At 39.3% G+C, this 23,120-nt stretch overlaps 1 protein-coding gene across 10 annotated transcripts in view; it reads left to right on the forward strand.

Annotated features, from left to right (window-relative positions):
- PUM1 (pumilio RNA binding family member 1) overlaps window positions 1-23,120 on the forward strand; it is a 135,342-nt gene that overhangs the window by 27,804 nt on the left and 84,418 nt on the right. For all 10 annotated transcript variants that reach the window (XM_041764864.1, XM_041764865.1, XM_041764859.1 and 7 more), the window contains exon 3: window positions 19,149-19,217. In XM_041764864.1, the coding sequence (XP_041620798.1) occupies window positions 19,149-19,217 (69 nt within the window). The remainder of the gene's footprint in view (window positions 1-19,148; window positions 19,218-23,120) is intronic.

The following is a 23,120-nucleotide window of genomic DNA, read 5'->3' on the forward strand; positions in this document are numbered from 1 at the left end:
AGATCATTGTTATTGGCAATGAATGTAATTGTTTCTCAATATTCTAGATGAACTAAGGACTTTTTCCATGGCCCAATTTCATGCTCTGTATCTTTATGAACAGTGATTTAAAAATCAAATAAAATATATTCCCTTCCCATTTAAAATAATAACATGTAGTTACTTTTGATTTCTAAAGTCCATAAATGCTTATTGTAAATATTTTGGAAAGTATACACAATTCAAATTTATAAAAACACCCAAGAAACAAACCCCAAACCCGGCCAACCAACCACTAACTAATTGTAATCCAATTTTCTCTAAGGATCTTACTGTTAGTTTACCTTTTGTGATAGGTCCATCTGGTTTTTTATTCAAAACTTTAGATAGGAACACTTCTTTGGTGCTAATAACAAGAATGATTGCTTCTTGAACTTTTCCTTTTTTTAAAATCTGGTGAGCAGTGTGAATTTTTACTGATTATTCTGTTTTGGTTAACCATTGGGGAGATTAGAGCTAAGTTTATGGCTCATTTTTAGCAAGTACATAAGACCCAATTACATATATTTTATAAACTAGGTTCTTCTCATTTTTCCTTTGCTTTAATTTTCTCATCAGTTGAGTTTATTTGATTTTGTAAGTCACTCTGAATCCTTTTTTGGAACAAGTTGAGATAAAAACATTTCTGTGATTTTAGTTTTCTATCTTTTTTTGGCCTAACATCAAAATATTTTATGACAGAATATTTCCATAGATAAGTTTAAGGTTATGTAATATTCCTAAGGGTCTCATTCTTTTTTATAATATTTTGTAATACTAATCATTTAGGCTTCTAAATTTTTACCATTGTAGGTGGTACTATAATCAATATTTTATCCTTACTGTTTGAATTATTTTCTTCATTTAAGTCTTAGAATGGGAAAAATACTTTTAATCCTTTATAATGCTATTCTATCTCTTGTGTAATTATTTTCCCATTTTTAAAGATATACATATAGTAAATATTTTAGTATACGCTTTTGTAGGTTCTGACAAACGCACATATTCTTGTAACCACCACAATCAAGATATAAAACAGTTTCAACAGTTCTCCAAATTCCCTGGAGCCCCCTTCGTAGTTAGCTTTTAACTCCCATTTTCAGCCTCTGGTAACCATGAATCTATTTTTTTTCCCCTCTAGTTTTGCCTTTTCCAAATGTCCTATACTGTAAATGTATTTAACTTTTTGTTTTTTATTTTTTTAAAAAATATTTTGTTTATTTATTCATGAGAAACAGAGAGGGAGAGAGGCAGAGAAGCAGGCTCCATGCAGGGAGCCTGACATGGGACTTGATCCTGGGCCTCCACGATCAGGCCCCAGGCTGAAGGCGGCACGGAACTGCTGAGCCACCTGGGCTGCCCTGTATTTAAACTTTTGAATTTTTTTTTTCCACTTAGAATAATGCATTTGAGAATATGTATTATATATAAAAATACGTTGGTCATCGTTATTGCTCACTATTTTCTCATTAAGTGGCTGTGTGACTTTGTGAGCTTAATTTTAATTCTCTCAGCTGGAATGCTTCATATATGAATTACTTGAAAGATGGCATGTGGGTGGCATTTTATTACTTTTCTATATTATATTTCTATAGCCTTTATACATGAAAGGCAGTTGTGTCAGGACAAAATCTTTGGGCTATATATAGCATATTTCATTTTACTGTCTTTGGCATGTAGTATTTTAGAGAACCAAGGGTAAACTATTTTTTCCCCCTGCCGGGATACTTAAGGAATACTCCAGCTTTAGGACAGTTTGTTAAGGATGCAATTTTTATGTGTTATATGAGTGAGAACTTTTGATCTGCATAGTTCTGTAGCTGGAGAAGTATCCTTTGGTTATATATTTGGTTATATTTGGTTATTTTAGTTTTTTTTGCTCAGGAACCAGGAACTATCTTCTTCTTTTTCTTTTTTGGAACTACCAAATTGTGTCTCTCTCTCTCCTTCCTTCCTTCCTTCCTTCCTTCCTTCCTTCCTTCCTTTCTTTCTTTCTTTCTTTCTTTCTTTCTTTCTTCTTTTCTTTCTTTTCTTTCTTTTCTTTCTTCTCTCTCTCTCTCTTTTTTAAAATATTTTATTTATTTATTCATAGCGGTGCAGAGAGAGAGAGAGGCAGAGACACAGGCAGAGGGAGAAGCAGGCTCCATGCAGAGAGCTTGACGTGGGACTGGATCCAGGGTCTCTAGGATCACGCCCTGGGCTGCAGGCTGCGCTAAACTGCTGCGCCACCGGGGGCTGCCCTTCTTTATTTATAGCAATTGCTTTTTAAAAATTTCTTTCTTTCTTTCTTTCTTTCTTTCTTTCTTTCTTTCTTTCTTTCTTTCTTTCTTTCTTTCTTCTTTCTTTCTTTCTTTCTTTCTTTCTTTCTCTTTCTTTCTTTCTTTCTTTCTTTCTTATTCATTCATTCATTCATTCATTCATTCATTCATTTATAAAGATTTTATTTATTCATGAAAGACACACACACACAGAGGCAGAGACACAGGCAGAGGGAGAAGTAGGCTCCATGCAGGAAGCCAATGTGGAACTCAATCCCAGGACCTCAGGATCATGCCCTGAACCAAAGGCAGATGCTCCGCTGCTGAGCCACCCAGGTGTCCCTTATTTTTATTTTTTTTTAGAGATTTATTTATCTGTTCACAAGAGACACAGAGAAAGAGGCAGATACTCAGGCAGAGGGAGAAGCAGGCTCTATGCAGGGAGCCTGATGCAAGACTCGATCCCGGGACTTCTGGGATCATGCCCTGAGCCGAAGGCAGATGTTTAACCACTGAGCCACCCAGGCGTCCTTTCTTTTTTTATTTAAATTTTTGATTTAGTTAATTGTTGATTCACATACTATTGTAAGAAATAATTCAGAGAAATCCATTATACACTTTGCCCAGTTGCCTTCCCCCTGCTTCCCCCCCGCCCTGATCTAGTAACATTTTACAGTATAACATTTGCCAGTAATATTTTGCAGATACAATTGTGTAGTGTGACATCACAGGTAAGATATTGACCCAGTCTTAGATTTTTCCAGTTTTGGACTCATTTGTGTGTGTATTAAGTTCCGTATAATGTTATCACCTGTGTAGGTTCGAATATTTACCACCATAGTCAAAATACCAAATATTTCCAAAACCACAGAGACCTTTGAATAGCCCTTTTTATAGCTACAACACCTTCCCTTTCTTTGTGAGGTGGGGGGGGGGTGTAGGGGAGTTCCCCACAATCACTAATTTTATCATTGCAAAACTGTTATATGAATGGAATAATCTAGTACATTGGTTTTGGGGATTGGCCTTTTTAGCTCTGCAGAAGGTCCTGGAGACTTACCAAGTTTTTGGACGTAGTAGTTCATTCCTTCTGATTGCTGCCTACTGTGTCCTGGTATGGATGTATCACCGTTTGCTTAAACAGTCGAAGGACATCTCGGCAAATTCTAGTTTTTAGTTGCTACAGATAAAGCTGCTATGAACATCCATGTTCAGGTGTTTCTGTGATTCTAAGTTTTCATTTTGCTGGGATAAAGGTCCAGGAGTGCAGTTGCTGGGTCATGTGATAGTTGCTTGTGCAGTTTATTAAAGTGCTAAATTAAAAAAAAAAAACTGCTAAATTGTTCTCAGAGTGGCTGTACCATTTTGCATTCTTACCAGCATGTATGAACAGTGCAGTTTTTCTGTACCCTTACTTGCATTTGGTGCTGTTAACTGTTTTTCTTAGTCATTCTGGTACATATGTAATGATACCTCACTGTGATTTGAATCTATTTCCCTGATGGCTCATGATGTTTAGCATCTTTTTTTTTTTTTAATAATTAAAAAAATTTTTTTTTAACTTTTATTTATTTATGATAGTCACAGAGAAAGAGAGAGAGAGAGAGAGGCAGAGACATAGGCAGAGGGAGAAGCAGGCTCCATGCACTGGGAGCCTGACGTGGGATTCGATTCCGGGTCTCCAGGATCGCGCCCTGGGCCAAAGGCAGGCGCTAAACCGCTGCGCCACCCAGGGATCTCTGTTTAGCATCTTTTTTTTTTTTTTTTTAATTTTATTCATCCATGATAGGCACACAGTGAGAGAGAGAGAAGCAGAGACACAGGCAGAGGGAGAAGCAGGCTCCATGCACCGGGAGCCCGACGCGGGACCCGATCCCGGGTCTCCAGGATCGCGCCCTGGGCCAGAGGCAGGCGCCAAACCGCTGCGCCACCCAGGGATCCCTGTTTAGCATCTTTTTATGTGAGCAGTTGTCTTTATTTTTTTATTTTTTCATTTTTATTTTTATTTTTATTTTTATTTATTCTTATTTTTTAAAAATATGTTTTATTTATTTATTCACAAGAGACACACAGAGAGAGAGAGAGGCAGAGACACAGGCAGAGGGAGAAGCAGGCTCCATGCAAGGATCCCGACGTGGGACTTGATCCTGGGACTCCAGGATCACGCCCTGGGCCAAAGGCAGGCACTAAACCGCTGAGCAGTTTATTAATTGGGATCCCCAATTTTTATTTTTTAAAAGATTTTATTTATTCACGAGAGACACAGAGAGAGGCAGAGATATAGGCAGAGGGAGAAGCAGGCTCCTCGCAGAGAGCCGGATCTGGGATCACGTACTGGGCTGAAGGCAGATGCTGAACCACTGAGCCACCCAGGTGTCCCTATCTTTATTATTTAATGTGAGTTTATTCTTGTTTTACTTTTATATGATCTTAATGATTAATAAAAATATTAAATTCTGTTTAATAAATTTTTCCTTGTTTGCTTTTTCCTACTAACATTTGCAGAACTCCATTTATAAGTTTGATGAGAGATCATTACTTAATTTATGGATCAATATTAATTTAGTATGCATTCACTTGGAAAATTTTTCAGTTTTTAAAAATGATTTTATTTATTTATTTGACAGAGAGAACAGGCACATGCAAAGGGGGAATGGCAGGCAGAGGCAGAGGGAGAAGCAGACTCTCTGCTGAGCAGAGAGCCTGCCTGATGCAGGCTTATCCCAGGAGAAATAGGCTCCCTGCAGGGAGCCCGGTATGGGACTTGATCCCAGGACTCTGGGATCACTACCTGAGTCAAAGACAGATGCTTAACCACTGAGCTACCCAGGTGCCTTGGTTCTTACATTTTTAAATAGTTGAAAGTTAAAAAAACAAAAACAAAAAACAAAAAATACATGATAAAGACTCTGTGTAGCCCACGAAGTCTATATTATTTGGCCTGTTACAGAAAAGTTTGCCAACTCCAATTTTTTTTAGATAACGGCTTTTTTTTTTTTTAAGATTTATTTATTTATTCATTCAGAGAGAGCAAGAGAGAGGCAGAGACACAGGCAGAGGGAGAAGCAGACCCCATGCAGGAAGCCCGATGCGGGACTCGATCCCGGGTCTCCAGGATCACACCCCAGGCTGCAGGGGCACTAAACCGCTGTGCCACTGGGGCTGCCCTAGATAACAGCTTTATTGAGATATTTTTCACATACCTTAAAATTCATCTTTATATTTATAATTCTTTGGTTTTCAGTGTTAATGCAACTATCAGCTATATAACTGTAGGACATTTTTAATTTAGCACTCCAAGAAGAAACTTTGTACTCATTGGTAGTCATTGCCTATTTTCTCTTTCCCAAGTCCCTGGCAGATACCAGTCTACTCTTATTTTTGTAGATTGTTTATTATGAATATTTCATATAAATGGGATCATATAATATGTAACTTTTCATGTCTGGCCTCTTTCACTTACCTAATGTTTTTAGGGATTGGTGTATGTTTATGTTCTTCGTTCCTTTTTATGGCCAAATAGTATTCCTTTATATGACATACATTTTAATACATTCATCAGTTGGTGGACATTTGGGTTTCCATTTATCTTTTTTTTTTTTTAATTTTTTTTTATTTATTTATGATAGTCATACAGAGAGAAAGAGAGAGGCAGAGACACAGGCAGAGGGAGAAGCAGGCTCCATGCACCGAGAGCCTGATGTGGGATTCGATCCCGGGTCTCCAGGATCGCGCCCTGGGCCAAAGGCAGGCGCCAAACCGCTGCGCCACCTAGGGATCCCTCCATTTATCTTTTAATCTTTGTTCTTTAACTCCAGATTGAGTTATTTTCAGATTTGTTTGCATTGGTATTTATTTGGCTTACTACTCACTGCCTTGTGGATTTTAACTTTGCTGTGAATTTATGCCTATATATATGTTCATTCTCTCTTCCAATAGATAATCCAATATCTTCAGGATGTGATTTCTTTTTCCTCGTTAAATAGTTTACTTCCTATAGTCTCATGATGACTTACTTCCTTTTGATCATCCTTGAATTAATGGAGAAGAATCCTAGAATTCTGGCCACAGATGGGCTGTGTGGGTGGCTGTAATATCTTCAGATACACAGTTGGGTGGCAGAGTAATGTGCACAGCTCCTTTTCCACTTTTGAGTTTCTAGCAGAGTTTCATCTAGTGCAGTTTTGTTGGATCTGGATGGGTCCTTTTGTCTTTGTTGCTGAAACAGTTGGAGTATCCTAGACACATTTTGATCCCCCAATGTAGGACACTGGTTATGAGACACACTCTGGAGTCAGCCTGCCTGGGTAACTTTGGGCAAATTTTTCACCTTTTTCTTCCTCAGTTTTCCACTCCATTAAAAAAATGGGGAATGGAGGATAATTAGGAATTATTTCATTGTTGGAGAATTAAACAGTATGTATTGCTACCTAGAATATAGCCAGCAAGTGCTAGCTATTATAACAGTTCTAAAAGGCCCTCTTGTTTCTTTTGTTTTTCACAGTGCTGTTCCTGTAGAAATTGCTTCTGGATATACCATTACTAACCTTTTTATTTACTTTTGGCTATTCCTACCCCTAACTTTTTGTTGAAAGTATTTATTGTTTTTTATTATTTTATTTTATTATTTTATTTTATTTATTTAGAAAAGTAACTGCACAATGAGTACCTTGGCTTATCAAGCTTATCCCCTTATTTTGGTTATTTAAGATGGTTTTAGAAGAGGATTATTGGTTTGAAAGGTGTTCATATTTTAAAGACATTGTAAATATTGTCAGATTTATTTTTAGAAGGTTCTTTCTAGTTTTTTTCCAGAGGTGTTATACAACATACAGAAACTACCAAAGAAATTCTAAGTTAACATTTGGGTTTATATCTTCTAGTCTTGTTTATATCTCTATATGGAAATACATATGTATCCTTTTATATATGCAGATTTGTAGAATCCTTACACATATACAGATTTTCTTCTGTTCAGCAATTTAAAAAATGTTTTAAATAGCTGTACAAAAATTCTGTAAGTGAATATATGCTATACTTAATGATTCCTGGTATATTTAAACTTTTTACCATTTTTAGAAAAAGATTTATTTATTTGAGAGGGAGAGAGTGTGCATGTATGTGTGTGGGAGAGGAGCAGAGAGAGAGAGAGTGAGAATCTTAAGCAGACTCCTGCTGAGTGCAAGCCCAATGTGGGACTCTGTCTCACGACTCTGAAATTATATCTGAGCCAAAAACAAGAGTTGGTCACTCTACCTACTAAGCCACCCAGGCGCCCCATAAACTTTTTACCACTTTTGCCGTCACAGTGCCAGGGTAAAGATCTTTGTTAACAATTTTTTAATCATATTTCTGATTATTTGCTTTGGCTAAATTCCTAGAAGTGGAATTACTGAATCAGAGGGCATGAACATTTATAAAACTTGGTGCATATTGTCAAATTTCTTTCTTGAGAAGCTCTGAAAAGCATAACAAAGTATTATTTTAAGGAGGATAAGAACCACTTTAAAGAAGCTGGCACTAGAAGTCCTCTTTCTGCTATTTTTTTAAAAAAATATTTATTCATGAGAGACACAGAGAGAAAGAGGCAGAAACATAGGCAGAAGATTCCATGAAGGAATCCCAGCATGGGACTTCATCCCGGGACTCTGGGATCACACCCTGAGCCAAAGGCAGACGCTCAACCGCTGAGCCACCCAGGCATCCCCCTTTCTGCTATTTTTATCACTCCTAAGACCAAGCATAATTTGTCATATTACAAATAATTGTGTGTCATGTTTTTCCTTTCATTTTTTAAAAGATTTTATTTATTTATTCATGAAAGACACAGGCAGAGACATAGGGGAGAAGCAGGCTCCCTGTGGGGAGCCTGATGTGGGATTCGATCCTAGGACTGCAGGATCATGCCAAGTGGAAGGCAGACACTCAACCACTGAGCCACCCAGGTGCCCCCGACCTGTCATGCTTTTAATACCATGAGAGTTACTTTTAGGGAGATTAGATGGACTACCATGGCACTATTGATAGAGTGCAGTTTTGCTACTTAGTGGTTGTTACTTCTGCAGTTACAAGAGCAGTAAGACACGTGTCCATGGTCTTTGAACTTTTGTCTACATCCAATTTCTAGTCTGTCGACAAGGGAGAGCAGATTAACTAGAGAGGTAAGCTTTGTGTAAGTATTCCTCCAACTTTGAGACTGACACTGTAGGTGTATCCGGTAGCAGATAGCTTCTCCTCTGAATTTATTTTCCAAAATTGGTAGTTTTCACTGATGGTCTAAGTTGTACATGTGTTAAAAAGTAGTCACCATTTTATAATTTGTAGAGAATTTTTATTAAAAATTGTTTTTCTTTGACAAACTCTTCTTATGGTAGAAATTCTTCTAAACCTTTAATCCTACTGTTACATGTCCATTAGTAAGCACCAGGAATGACAAAGTGAATCTCAGAAAATTTGATGTTAGCAAAATTTTGGAAAAGCCAGCGTGTGCCTTTTATTGTGGACAAATATTTGGTGCTTTCACATTACACATTACTTTACACAGATTCCAGTACTATGTCAGTAAACTTGTTCCTGATTCCAGTGATGGCAAATACGTTAAACTTTCAAAAGATTTTTTTAAATAAGAGTTTACTTATTTATTTGACAGCACAAGCAGGTGGAACAGCTGGCAGAGGGAGAGGGAGAAGCAGGTTTCCGGCTGAGCAGAGAGCTCTGATGTGGGGCTTGATTCCTGGGCCCTGGGATCATGACCTGAGCTGAAGGCAGACACTTAACCAACTGAGCTACCCAGGAGTCCCAAATTTTCATTTTTTGGAAAGCTCCTGATTCTTTCACATTTGCCACAACCCAATTTAAGAACTTTTGGACAGGTATTCTTCATTTATCTCTTTATTTTTTCCATACGTCCTCTCGAGATTGGTATTTTAGAAGGAAGCCTTTTACTGCTAATGAACACTTTTTGGTGTGTTTTCCATTGCAAATAAAATTTTTTTTTTTTTTTTAAGATTCTATTCATTTATTTGACAGAGCGAGCAAGCGAGCACAGGCAAGGGGAGCAGGAGAAGGAGGCTCCTTGCTGAGCAGGGAACCCTATGCAGCAGTTGAACCCCCAGGATCATGACCTGAACTGAAGTCAGGCACTTAACTGACTGAGCCATCCACGCACCCCACATATGAGCATTTTTTGATGTAATGTAATCTGTATAGTGGTATGAGTCTCTTTTATGTTTTTGAAATTTGTTCTTTTGATGGTCAGGAGTATGCAATTCAAATATGTGGCTGTAGATAGTAGTTTATAGATAAGTAGAGATAAGATTTTTCATCATCTTAAGTTTTTAAGATTTTCTGTTTTTTTTTTTTTTTTTTTTAGAAAAGATTTTTATCTATTTGAGAGCAAGTGAGGGAATGTGGGCATGGTGGGGGGTTGAGGGAGAGGAAGAAGCAGACCCCCCCACCCCCCAGTAGGGACCCTGCTGTGGGTCTCCATCATAGGATCCTGAGACTATGACCTGAGGGAAGGCAGATGCTTAACTGACCGAGCCACCAGGTGCCTCAGGATTTTCTATTTTTAAGTAATCTCTGCCCTGAAGTCAAGAGTTGCATGCTCTGACTGGGCTAGTTAGGCGCCCCTGATCATTATCTCAAGTTTTACACTTTATTAGGTTCTTCCATAACAATTTTTTTTCTTCATAACAATTTAACAGTTTCTTTCTGTAAAGTGGCCTAGTCCTCATATTGATTGCAGCCTGAACATGATTGGTGAAATTAAGACTGACAACCAGCACTTGTGAGGTTTTTGTGTTTAAAAGTCACTAGTATCCTGAAATGATTTTGAAAATATATGTTCATCCTTTCACTTTCTAAATTATTTTCTTTTATGTCTGTGAGGTGCTGACATTTACATGAGGTGTATATATTCTGGTAGTCTGGTAGCAAAACAGTTTTGGTAACTTAATTATAGTAGTTTATTATGTGGGTCTGTTAATCATCTTAGCAGAAAGCCAATGGCACATTAGGTAATCTGTAACTGTGATATATTTACTTTAATTGCTAAAGTAGAAGCAATCTTTAATGATAGTGAAGAAATAGATGTTCAGTCTAACCCTGGTTGCTGTGGCGACTTCATTTTCCCCTTGTGTATCATGGAAGGCAGTATTAGAATAGTGTAGTAATTGGTTGCTGGAATAATAGCTGTTCAACCCACATGTGCTTTTGTGTTTGCCTCTGATGAGAACAGAGAAACAGAGAAGTTGTAAAGGGTAGAGAGACCAGAATTTGTTTTCTGTTTTTTTTTTTTTTTTTTTAAGATTCCACTTATCCATTCATGAGAGACATAGAGAGAGGCAGAGGCAGAGGGAGAAGCAGGCACCATGCAAGGAGCCCGATGCGGGACTCAATCCCAAGACTCCAGGATCACGCCCTGATCTGGAGGTAGACATTCAACCACTGAGCCACCCAAGTGTCCCTGGAATTTGAATTCCACTTCTGATCTTTATCTGCTGTAGGACTTTGCACGAGTTACTTCACCAAACCTTGGTTTTCTCATATAGAAAATGAAAGAATAGTGTCTGTTTTGCAGTACAGTGCCTTAAAAATCAGCAAATGCTAGTATTTAGTGTTGTTATTGACAGTGGAAAAATAAGAATGGAAACATTTATAAATAAGGTCATGTAGTAGGGTTTGCATCTACTTAGGCTGAAAGAGTAGGTTCCCCCTCCCCCACTAATCAAGAAGAATGAGGATTTTTTTTAAATTTTTATTTATTTATGATAGTCACAGAGAGATAGAGAGAGAGGCAGAGACACAGGCAGAGGGAGAAGCAGGCTCCATGCACTGGGAGCCCGACGTGGGACTCGATCCCGGGTCTCCAGGATTGCGCCCTGGGCCAAACCGCTGCGCCACCCAGGGATCCCCGAAGAATGAGGATTTATTTATATTTTATTTGAGAAATCTAATTGCTTTTTGCTTTTTAAAAATTTATTTTTTACAAAGGCGCGGTACCTTTGTTAGAGTATCTGCATTTCCTCCCTTCCTTCCTTCTTTGAGAAGGGTGGGGGAGGAGAGGGAGAGAGGAGAGAGAATCTTAAGCAGGCTATACACCCAGCTTGGAGCCTGACACTATGCTTGGTCCCAGGACTTTGAGAACATGTCTTGAGCCAAAACCTAGAGTCAGATGCTTAATTGACAGAAACCACACAGGCGCCCCTTTCTCTTAATGGTTAAATTTAAATTAGGTTAATTCTTACATTCCATTAACATAGTCTATCACTCAAATTTTTTCTGCCTTTTTAAGATTTTATTTATTCATTTTTTTTTTTAAATTTTTTTTTAATTTATTATTTATTATAGTCACAGAGAGAGAGAGAGAGAGGCAGAGACACAGGCAGAGGGAGAAGCAGGCTCCATGCACCGGGAGCCCGACGTGGGATTCGATCCGGGGTCTCCGGGATCGCGCCCTGGGCCAAAGGCAGGCGCCAAACCGCTGCGCCACCCAGGGATCCCAATATTTATTCATTTTTTAAAAGTAATCTCTACACCTAACATGGGGCTCAAACATAAAACCCGAAGATCGAGAGTTGCATGCTCTACTGACTGAGCCAGCCAGGTGCTCCTCAGGTTTCTCCTGCTTTTGCTTGTTTTTTTTTCTCACTGGTATCTTCTTCCAGTAATAGTTCTTGGCACCAGCTCTCCTGCATATATGATTCTGGATTTGTGTTAGTGAAACAGAGCCATCACGATCTAGACTTACTTACCTGTGTAAAAAATCCTCCAGGAAAACAAAGGTAATTGTGGAGGAGAAAAGGCCCTGACAGCTTAGAGTCACTAGTTGAGGAAACAAATATTTGAGTAAAGGCAGTTTTAGTCTCAAGCTAGCAAAAATTCAGGGCATTAAATGAAAGAACACCAAGGATTCTCTCTGACGCCTTGAATAGGGAATATAAATGTGGGCCTCCTTAGCACTGGGTGGCTTTCTGTTTCTATAGGGGTTCCATAGTCTCTTGTCTCTGCATTTTTCAACATTCTTTGTTTTCTCTTTGTCTTCTGCTTATTCACCAAGTTATACTTGAATCAAAATGACAGCCCCAACTGCCAGATCTTTAGGGAATTTCATTTTATTTCTCCATAGTTATCTGGCCCAAATGCTGAGAGAGGAACCTGAGTAGGTCAGTTTATCATTTCTCACTAGGTACTTGGGATTTGGCCATTTAGGGGAATGCTTTTAGGGTAACTGTTGGTGGCCGGAGGTGGTGGGATGGGAATCATGAACTTGTCCTTTGTAGGCAGGTGTCTTGAAACATGTCCATTACAGAGAATATTCAGAGAATACATCACAGGAAGTATTGATTTATTGAATTTTACTTTCTAAGTGCTCTATATGGTTCTCAGTTACTCTTTATTTATTAAAATATAAACTTCCAGTGTGATTATATAAATATCAACTCAGTTGATATTTACTGTTACTGTTGTGTCTGAGTTTGGTTCTTCTCTGCAGGCAACAGAGAACTGGTCAAGCTGGTTCAAGTAAAGGGCATTCATTGTAAAGACACTGAACAGTTAAGGGACAAGAATGCTAGCTAGCTAAGTAAGGTCAAGAACCTAACCACAATGCTATCAAAATTGCTTCTTTTTTAGGTCTTTTATTCTGGATTGCATGGTCTACTATGGTATTTGCTTCATTCTGTTCTTTGATTTTTTTTTAATGTTCAATAATATCTGCTTGAAAAACCGATAAATTGTAATTTATGAAGTATTTGGATCATGAACTCCTAATATTTGGATTTCTTTGTGCCTAAGTTTCTTTCTTCTTTTTCCCCCTTTGAGTGCAATGTTGGCTGTCAAAAAAAGAGATAAGCATCTAAATGGTGAGGCAGGAGGCGAATCAGGAGACTGTAGTGGCATGGGGAGTTCAGGAATGAAGGAATTGTAGAAGGGACTTTACTGATTTTTTTTTTTTTTTTTAAATGAGAGCGAAAAGAATGTGGACTTGAGCCAGTGGGGTTTTTTTTTTTTTTTTTTTTTTTTTTTTAAGTTTCTGAATGGATGAGAATGGAGAGTGGAAGTTCCTTGAATTGGTGCTTTAGCTGGGAATTGAGAAGAGAGAGTAATGGATGCACTTTGAAATGCTAAATTGCTAAGTTTAGAAAGTAATTTAGATGTTTGCATGATCTAAGTACTTTTTTTTTTTAAGGGGTAGTGAGGAGAGGGATGAGGGAGAGAATCTTCAAGTAGACTCTCTGCTGAGCCCAGAGCCTGATTTTGGATGGGTGGCCCTCAGACTCACCACCCTGAGATCTCAATCTGAGCTAAAACCAAGAGTTGAATGCTCAACCCACTGCGCCACCCTGTTGTCCCAGATCTAGGTACTTCTAATACATTGATTATGGAAATGCTGTACTGGAGAGACAACTCGCTCTCCCACTCCCCAATAAGGAATGACTAAAATTTACCCTCTGGAGGTGGGAAAGAAAGGATGAATGTGTGGAGATGTTTCAGTAACTTAAAACAGAATAAGTGTGAGGTGGATAAGGTTGATTAAATGCCTACTAAGTATTGGACACTTTTGTCTCATTTAACCAGGAAAACAAACTGGTAAAATAGTTGATGTTATCTCAGTTTTACAGATGAGGAAACAGTGATGTGTGTATCATTCACTGATGATTCTGATAAGTGTAGAGGATTTTGGGTATGGTAAGTAGGGCTTCTCGGGGTGATGGAAGGGCAGGCATTTTACAATGAGATTATTTTAAAATAAAGATTTGGGGCAGCTCTGGTGGCACAGTGGTTTGGCGCCGCCTGCAGCCCAGGGTGTGATCCTGGAGACCCAGGATTGAGTCCTGCATCGGGCTTCCTGTATGGAGCCTGCTTCTCCCTCTGCCTCTCTCTCTATGAATAAATAAATAAAATCTTAAAAAAAATTCTTTAAAATACAGATTCATAAGGTGCTTAATTTTTAATTTTCCAAGTGTGATGTATAGTTCTGGATTTATCTCTTTTGATCCTATAACTTCTTGTGTGCTAAAACATGCAACTTAATTTGCTAAATTATAGCTCTAGTTAGGGACAGGGTCCTTGTGAGGAGGAGGCAGGTGTTGAGGCTTTACAGAAGAAAGTTCTGGGATCTGGGGAATGTGTATGGATGATAGTCTGTGGTGGGATGAAAGCAGGAATATAGAGGTAGATCAGGCACTAAAGTGCTTATCTTGCTTTGCCTCTTTATTTAATAAAGGGAGCAGAAGATGCCTTTGTGGGGAGGGGCAGCAGTAGAGAAAGTCTTGGAAGGTTATGAGAAAGTTCCATGTTACTGGCAAATAGCCCAAAGAAGAAAAGTAGGAAATAGATTGGTGAAACCAGAGGAGATAGGGAAGATCAGTTAGTGGAATGAAGGGCATCTTACAGACATTTAGCAAAAGTGGAAAAGGAATTAAGTAGTGCTAGAAATTTTTAAAAATTTATTTTATTTTTATTTTTTAAAAAAGATTTTATTTATTCATGAGAGATACGGAGAGAGAGGCAGAGACACAAGCAGAGAGAGAGAGAAGGAGGCTCCATGCAGGGAGTCCGACGTGGGACCGGATCCGGGGTCCCCAGGATCACGCCCTGGGCCGAAGGCAGGCGCCAAACTGCTGAGCTACCCAGGTGTCCCAGTAGTGCTAGAAATTAACATTAACCTGGCACTCAAATTAAATTGTAGAGAATGGGCATGTAGAGCATGAGAACTGGAAAGATTATTCTGTTGTGATGGGAGTATTTACTGTGATGATAATTTATAGCCACCTTTTCTCTTTTATGATAGAAAGGGTTTCTTTATTACCTGCCTAAAATATTTCTTCATTCTTTGATTTCTCTGGATTCCTGAGCATCTTCTTCTGGTCATTAGTTTTGTTTCTTAGGAAGAATTTGTGTGGAGAGGCGGTCTGGTGTTGATGACCCCTCCTGTTATAAACAGTAAGTTCTTGACTAGTTAAAAGGTTTTTGTGAGAATGATTTGGCTTATCTGGTCTAGTCATCTGGGGGCAATTGGTTTATAATGGAGTTTCTGGACTAGCACAACAAACTTTGGAAAGTGAGGCTCCTTCTCCAGTGTCTGTAGGAGTTAAGAGAGTAGTACACAGGGAAGAGGAAGAGTGGTTCATCCTGTAGGGAAGGTAGAATGGGGAGACCCCCAGAAAGAGGGAGGGCTGGAGGAAAAGAAGGGAGGGTTTCAGAGAGGGAGAGAGAAGACTTGAGCAAGCTAGGAAATTAGGAAATTGTGGGGGGGGGGCGGGGGAGACAGAGAAATGATGGATGGGCACACTTTGAAGTTGAGGAGAGGAGAGTGTGGAAAGTGAAGGCAAAAAGACCAAGAGAGCACACTCCTCAAAGCCCAGACAGAAACAAAAGGCAGTTTTATCTACTGATGGAAACTTCTTTGGCTGCCTTGGAGGCAGATTGGTGAAATAGGAAGGATGTTGCATTTTGAATTGGAAGACCTGGGTTTAGATTCTGGCAGTGCCTTTTTCTTTTTCTTTTTCTTTTTCTTTTTCTTTTTCTTTTTCTTTTTCTTTTTCTTTTTCTTTTTCTTTTTCTTTTTCTCTTTCTCTTTCTCTTTCTCTTTCTCTTTCTCTTTCTCTTTCTCTTTCTCTTTCTCTTTTCTTTTTTCGTTTCGTTTCTTTTTTTTTTTTTTTTAAGATTTTACTTATATGTTTAACAGAGAGAGAGCGAGAGAGCGCCAGAGAGCACAAGCAGGAGGCAGAGGGAGAAGGAGAAGCAGGCTCCCCACTCAACAGGGAGCCCAATGCGGGGCTGGATCCCAGCATCCTGGGATTATGACTTGAGCTAAAGGCAGATGCTTAACTGCTTGAGCCACCCAGGTGCCCCTGGCAGTGCCATGTAAATGCTCTTCCTCTTAAGAACAATAGTTAGGAAGGGCATTCCTTGGAGGCTCAAGTTTTCTCATTTTTTTTTTTTTTAAGATTTTATATATTTTTAGAGGGAGAAAGAGAGTAAAGGGAGGGGCAGAAGGAGAGGGAGAGAGAGAGAAAAAATCTTGAGCAGATTCCCCACTGAGCACGGATCCTGATGCAGGGCTTGATCTCACAACCCTGAGATCATGACCTGAGCCAAAATCAGGAGTTGGCTGCATAACCAACTTTGTCACCGAGGTGCCCCTCTCATCTTTTAAATGGGTATAATCACTGTGACATGTTTATAATGATGACCTAAATATGCATATTGCGTGTTCTGTAACTTCCCTTACTACTCTTACTTTTTCCTTGGAAAATATGAATAGAATTTCCAACATTTGGTTAAAACTCTTTGTAGATTTTTGGATTTTCAAGAAATGCCTAGCTCTAGCTAAACATATGATTAGATTCCACAGAAAGAGCTAGATATAGAACTTTGTGCATTTGATTTACATGCTTTGTAAATGTTAACTCTGGCCTGAAGGTTCAAAATACTTCATCTGACATTTGTAGTTTTCCAGCTAACATCCTGTGCCTCATCCTCTCCTCCTTTTACCTTTACTACGTATAGTTTAGGAACTCACAGTGTGTTTACCTAAATAATGGAAACACCTTGTAATGTGTTCATAGCTTCTATTTCAAAGCCCTTTGAGGGACGCCTTGGTGGCTCAGCGGATAAGTGCCTGCCTTCGGCCCAGGACATGATCCTGGAGACCTTGGATGAGTCTCAGATCAGGCTCCCTGCATGGAGCCTACTTCTCCCTCTGACTATGTCTCTCCCTCTTTTTCTCTCTATGTCTCTCATGAATAAATAAATAAAATCTTAAAACCCTTTGAAACAGTTTTACCACAATAAAAAAGCTTTGTCTCTATGTCTCTTTGTTCCTATAGGGCTGAATTTTAGCTTCATTTTGAATTTTATAAATTTACATTTTTAGCAGGCATTTTTAAGCTGTTTTGTCTTAGGGGGATCCCTGGGTGGCTCAGTGGTTTAGTGCCTGCCTTTGGCCCAGGGTGTGATCCTTGAGTCCTGGGATCAAGTCTCGCATCAGGCTCCCTGCATGGAGCTTGCTTCTTTCTCCCTCTGCCTGTGTCTGCCTCTCTCTTTCAGTCTGTGTCTCTCATGAATAAATAAATAAAATCTTAAAAAAAAGCTGTTTTGTTTTAGTGACACAGTGTGTCATTTTGTGCATATATCAGCTCTGGGTTTGGAAACAGATGTGTTTTAAAACAACAGTGCAACTGTATTTTTATGTGGTGTCAGTTCAGTCAAATTAAAATTTTTGGTTGATAAACAGGTAACCTGTTCATGAAATTGAATTCGTTCTCCCAACTGTATTATGACTCATGCTGTCTGTACTTTTCCCTCTCCTTGCCTGGCTGTAGCCTCACCTGCTCTGTATGTACTCACAGCCTGCAGTTGTACACCAACTGTGGGGGGTAATGATGGTCAGATGAAGGGGTTTGGGAGATTCTTGCTTCAGGCACTTGGCCTCCTTCTTTCTCTGGTAAGCAGAGGTGCCTTCCTCTTGAATAAACAGGGACTGTCCTGTAGCCTTCAGGCAGCAGAGATGGCTTGCCTCTCATAACTGAGGGGACTAATAGAATACTGGACACAAGGCTTTCGAATTATGATTATTTATTTATTTATAAAAGATTTTATTTATTTATTCATGAAAGACACACAGAGAGAAAGGCAGAGATGTAGGCAGAGGGAGAAGCAGGCTTCGGGCAGGAAGCCCGACGTTTGATTCCATCCTGAGACCACGGATCACGCCCTGAGCCAGGGGCAGGTTCTCAACTGCTGAGCCACCCAGGCATCCCAATTGTGATTTTTTAGAAAAAGATTTTATTTATTTGAGAGAGAGATAACAACAGAGATAGCAAGAGAGAACACGAGCGAGGAGGGGAGGGAAAAGCAGGCCTAATCCATGACCTGAGCTGAAGGCCGACGCTTAACTGACTGAGCCACCCAGACACCGACTGAGCCACCCAGATACCTACTGAGCCACCCAGATGCCCTGAATTATGATTGTTTTGAATTAACTATTTTTTTTAAAGATTTTATTTATTTCTTCATAGAGACAGAGAGAGAGAGGGGCAGAGACACAGGCAGAAGGAGAAACAGGCACCATGCAGAGAGCCTTAGTGGGACTTGATCCAGGGTCTCCAGGATCACACCCTGGACTGCAAGCGGCGCTAAACCTTTGCACCACTGGGGCTGCCCTGAATTAACTATTTCATACTACGTCCTTGATCTAACCTTACCTTGTAGAAATGACCTTAGAGACGAGTTAATATATGAGTTAATTGAAGGCTGGAAAGATTGTGATGATTTGGGTAGTACATTTAATGATGGGTGAAGTTTGAAGGGATTCTTGTAATATTTGCTGTTTTTTTTCTCCTGGAATTGAGATCCAGGGGCCCCATAGACCTTCCAACATGGAGAAACGTTGGGGCACTCCATTATATAGTTTGTAGCACCTTTCCCTGAGGTTTATCAAAGAAATACTGGGTTGGATCAAATAAATTCCTGGTTTTTACTTCCTATATGCAGTTGGGGGCAAGTACTGTGGTCTTTTGAGTCTGTAGCTGTGTTCATGATATGTTATTACCCTTTAGTATTTGGTTTTTACTTATTAAAGTGTATGAGAAAGTTAATATAATTCTCTTGTGATGGAATATGTCTTTTCTTCTGGATTATGTATTTTTCACATTTTGAAAAAAAGGGATGGGAGGGGAGAAAACAGGGGTCATTGGCTCTGAACTCTGATAATTAAAGGTAAGTGAACGATTTAATGATTATTGTTACTGTCTTTGTGAATATCTGAAAGCAAATATAGAAAAGCCTTCAGTTGTGTTTACTGTGGATGTGAAATTCAAGATGCTAACTTGAAACTTTTCCCTTCTCTATTTTGAATGATAGGTACGTTCTATGGATGAGCTGAATCATGATTTTCAAGCACTTGCTCTGGAGGGAAGAGCGATGGGAGAGGTAAGTGAACCTGTGTGTCAGGAAAGTGGGACTGTTTTTAAGGGAAGTTTGGAGCTGTCTTTCATCAAATGTGTCTGAATCTAGTCTCCAGAAGTATGTGCTTGCTTTTCCTTGTTGCCATCCTCATGATAGGAATGGGTTATTGCAGAATTTTGCCAAAATGATCTCATTAGCTTTACCCTAATGTCTTAAAGACAAAACAAAGCAACCAAAACATGAACATTAATTGTTGATGATTATATTAACTAGTCACTTGTAATTTGAAGCTTTAAAATTCTACAAAATAATTTTATTTGCATAAGATGTCCTTACTTTTGCCTCATTATCCTATTGCTAGGTTCTTTTTACAGTGGAAGGGAGTCTTAGATTGGCCGCTAATCAGAAAGAACATGTTGATAACGTATTTTTAGAGTAGTGCCATTTTCTGAGGATGTTGTTTAGAGCTCCATTATGAAAAGGAAGTTAGATTTCTGGTGAAATAATTCCAGAAGGTGGAGGGCTCAGTCAATCCTCCCTTACCTACATAGAATTAAGGAACAAGAATTTTGGTTTGTTCATAATGTCTAACGTTTGCAAGAACAAAATTTATTGCTATCCAAACATGGATAAGGAATATTGCCATAATTCTAAAAGAAATGGGAGTATAAGTACAGCTGACTTCTGGTGATTCTAGTTGTTGACCATAAGAATGCATTGGTGATAAGTAGAGCATATAGTTTGAATGAGTAGTCAGAGGTGTTCTAGGTTCTCAAGCTGGGGGCATTTGCTTGTGGTTCTCTTGTTTTGGAGATTAACTGGGTTTTCATCTGTTTTATTTTATGCACATCCAGTATTTAAAAGCTCCCACATCCATTTTAATGTTTTTTAAAAGGAGGGGAGAATAGCTGTATACTGGATTCTCTTTTATACCAATCATTAAATACATTTGTTCTTTGATTTAGCAAATATTCTTTGATCCAGGCACTGTGCTAGGTTCTGAGGATTCAAAGTTAAGATAATTCTTCTCCTGATTTGTAGCAAATATTCATTGACTACCTTTGTGGTCAGGCATTAGTTAAACTCTTTTGGTGTTTTACTTATGAGATTCTTGTTTCCTGTGTTAGAAGATTTTGTTTCCAACTTTGCTGAATCATCTTGTAGTCAGGGTCCCAGTGTCCTGTCATCTTGGGTTCCTGGGTTTTGGGCCTGTTCTTATTTTTCCCCTAGAGCTTTAAGAGAAGATAGGTGGCTTTATGTCTCCTGTACCTGCCTAATATCATTGAAACAGTGCAAAACAATAAACCTTATGTGGTTATCGGGGAAGAGATTTTTCTCAATTAACTTTTGGAGCAAAAGTTTCTTTGGAACAGAAAGTTAATAGTTGAATCAGATATTAAGTATAGAGGGGAAACCATGTTTATCTTGTGGTTTTAGCCTGTTCCACTCTCCTAAGAACCTAATCCCAGATTTTTTTTAAAAAAAGATTTTATTTATTTATTCATGAGAGGCACACACACACACACACACACACACACACAGAGGCAGAAGGAGAAGCAGGCTCCATGCAGGGAGCCCGACGTGGGACTCGATCCCGGGTCTCCAGGATCAGGCCCTGGGCTGAAGGCGGTGCTAAATCGCTGAGCCACCCGGGCTGCCCCCCTAATCCCAGATTTAAAAATTAATTATACAAGGTATAATGCCTTTTGCTGTTTTGTACACAATACTTTATAATCTCTAAAGGCTTAAGTCTAATTGAAAAATAGTGAAAAGAATTGAATAGAAAGTAAATTTTATTTAATTGAAGACAGTATTTTTTATTTTTTTAAAAAATATTTTCTTAAAATTTTTTAATTTATTTATGATAGTCACAGAGAGAGAGAGAGAGGCAGAGACACAGGCAGAGGGAGAAGCAGGCTCCATGCACCGGGAGCCCGACATGGGATTCGATCCTGGGTCTCCAGGATCGCGCCCTGGGCCAAAGGCAGGCGCCAAACCGCTGCGCCACCCAGGGATCCCCAAAGACAGTATTTTTTAAATCATTTTTTCCTTCCAAAAATGCTTTTTCCTCCCACGGTTTCCAAACCTCACTTTTATTTTTGTTAGAAATACTATTTTTTTGGTATCCGAATATAATTCCTCAGACCTGGATGTAGACATATGTAGATAACCAAAGTATATTCCAGCAGTAATACAGTGTTATTGCTTCTTCATTCCTTATTATTTATTCATAGAGTAATGATAACTGCCATTTGCTACCATTTGCTGACCATATATTCCCCAGTGCTGAGGGGTTTGCATGCATTGTCTCATCAATAACTATGAGGATGGGTCTGTTATCCAGATAAAGAGGCTGAGATTTATGAATTAATTTGCCCAAGATCACATATGATGGAGCTTAGGATTCTGACCTGGCTTCCTTTCCAAAGCATGTTCCCTTAGAGTAAGTGAAGCTACTACTTATAAATAATTGATAGTAAAAATCCCATTTTGGTAAGCTGTATAAAAATTGATAGTTTCGGAGAGGATTTTAAAAAGATGCTTAATATGTGTCCCTCCCAAAATATAGATACTAAAGTTGTTTTTTGTTGTTGTTTTTTAATATATTTCATTTATTTACTAATGAGAGACACAGAGAGAGAGGAGGGCAGAGACACAGGCAGGGGGAGAAGCAGGCTCCATGCAGGGAGCCTGACATGGGACTTGATCCCGGGTCTCCAGGATCACGCCCTGGGCTGAAGGCGGTGCTAAACTGCTGAACCACCTAGGCTGCCCAATAGTAAAGTTATTATTTTTTTAAAGCAAACTCTACCCCCGTTGTGGGGCTCAAGTACATGACTCCCAAGATCAAGAGTCACAAACTCTACTATCTGAGCCAGCCAGGTGCTCCTATTTTTGAATTTTATTTATTTTTAAAGATTTTATTCATGAGACACAGAGAAGCAGAGATGTATGCAGATGGAGAAGCAGGCTCCTCGCAGGGAGTTCGATGCAGGACTCGATCCCAGAACCGGGATCATGCCCTGAGCCCAAGGCAGAGGCTCAACTGCTGAGCCACCCAGGCATCCCTTACTTACTTACTTACTTGCTTATTTATTTATGTTTTTAAAAAGATTTTATTTATTTATTTATCAGAGAGGTTGAGAGAGAGAGAGAGAGGCAGAGACACAGGCAGAGGGAGAAGCAGGCTCCATACAGCAAGCCTGACGTGGGACTCAATCCTGGGACTCCAGGAGCACGCTCTGGGCTGAAGGCAGCGCTAAACCCCTGAGCCACCTGGGCTGCCCTATTTTGTTTTTTAGAAGATTTCATTCATTTATTTATTTTAGAGAGAGAGAGAGAGGGAGAGAGAGTGCGAGCTAGGGCAATAGCAGAGAGGGAGGGACAGGCGGACTCAGTGCTGAGCATGGATCCTGTGACCTTGAGATCATGACCTGAAATCAATCAATAAATGATTGAGCCACCCAGGCATCCCATTGGTGCCCCTATTTTTTTTTTTTTTTAAAGCATAATCTACTGTTTAGGCACAAAGGAGAAAAACTTAGAGTGAGGCTTCTGTACTCAAGGAGCTCTGTAGGTAGTTAAGGAAGCAGTAAATACACATGGCAACAGAAAGAATGCAAGTGTTTTCTATGTATGGTTCATGTTTAGAGAAGGGAGTGATCAGTATTAACTGGACTAGTTTGTGATTACTTGAGTGGAAGAATGTAAGACTTGGGGAACATTTTCTGGTTTAGTTAGGGTCTGCAGCGGTCCAGGATGGGAGAAGTTTTTAAAGATTTATTTATTTGAGAGAGAAAGCAGGAGCTGGGGAAGGGGCAGAGGGAGAGAGAGAACATCCTTAAGTGGACTCCCCACTGAGTCTGGAACAGGTTGCAGGGCTCTATCCTAGGACCCTGACATGATGACCTCAGCTGAAACCAGGAG

Source organism: Vulpes lagopus, chromosome 8 (assembly GCF_018345385.1).
Source record: "Vulpes lagopus strain Blue_001 chromosome 8, ASM1834538v1, whole genome shotgun sequence".
In the NCBI taxonomy this organism is placed as follows: domain Eukaryota; kingdom Metazoa; phylum Chordata; class Mammalia; order Carnivora; family Canidae; genus Vulpes; species Vulpes lagopus.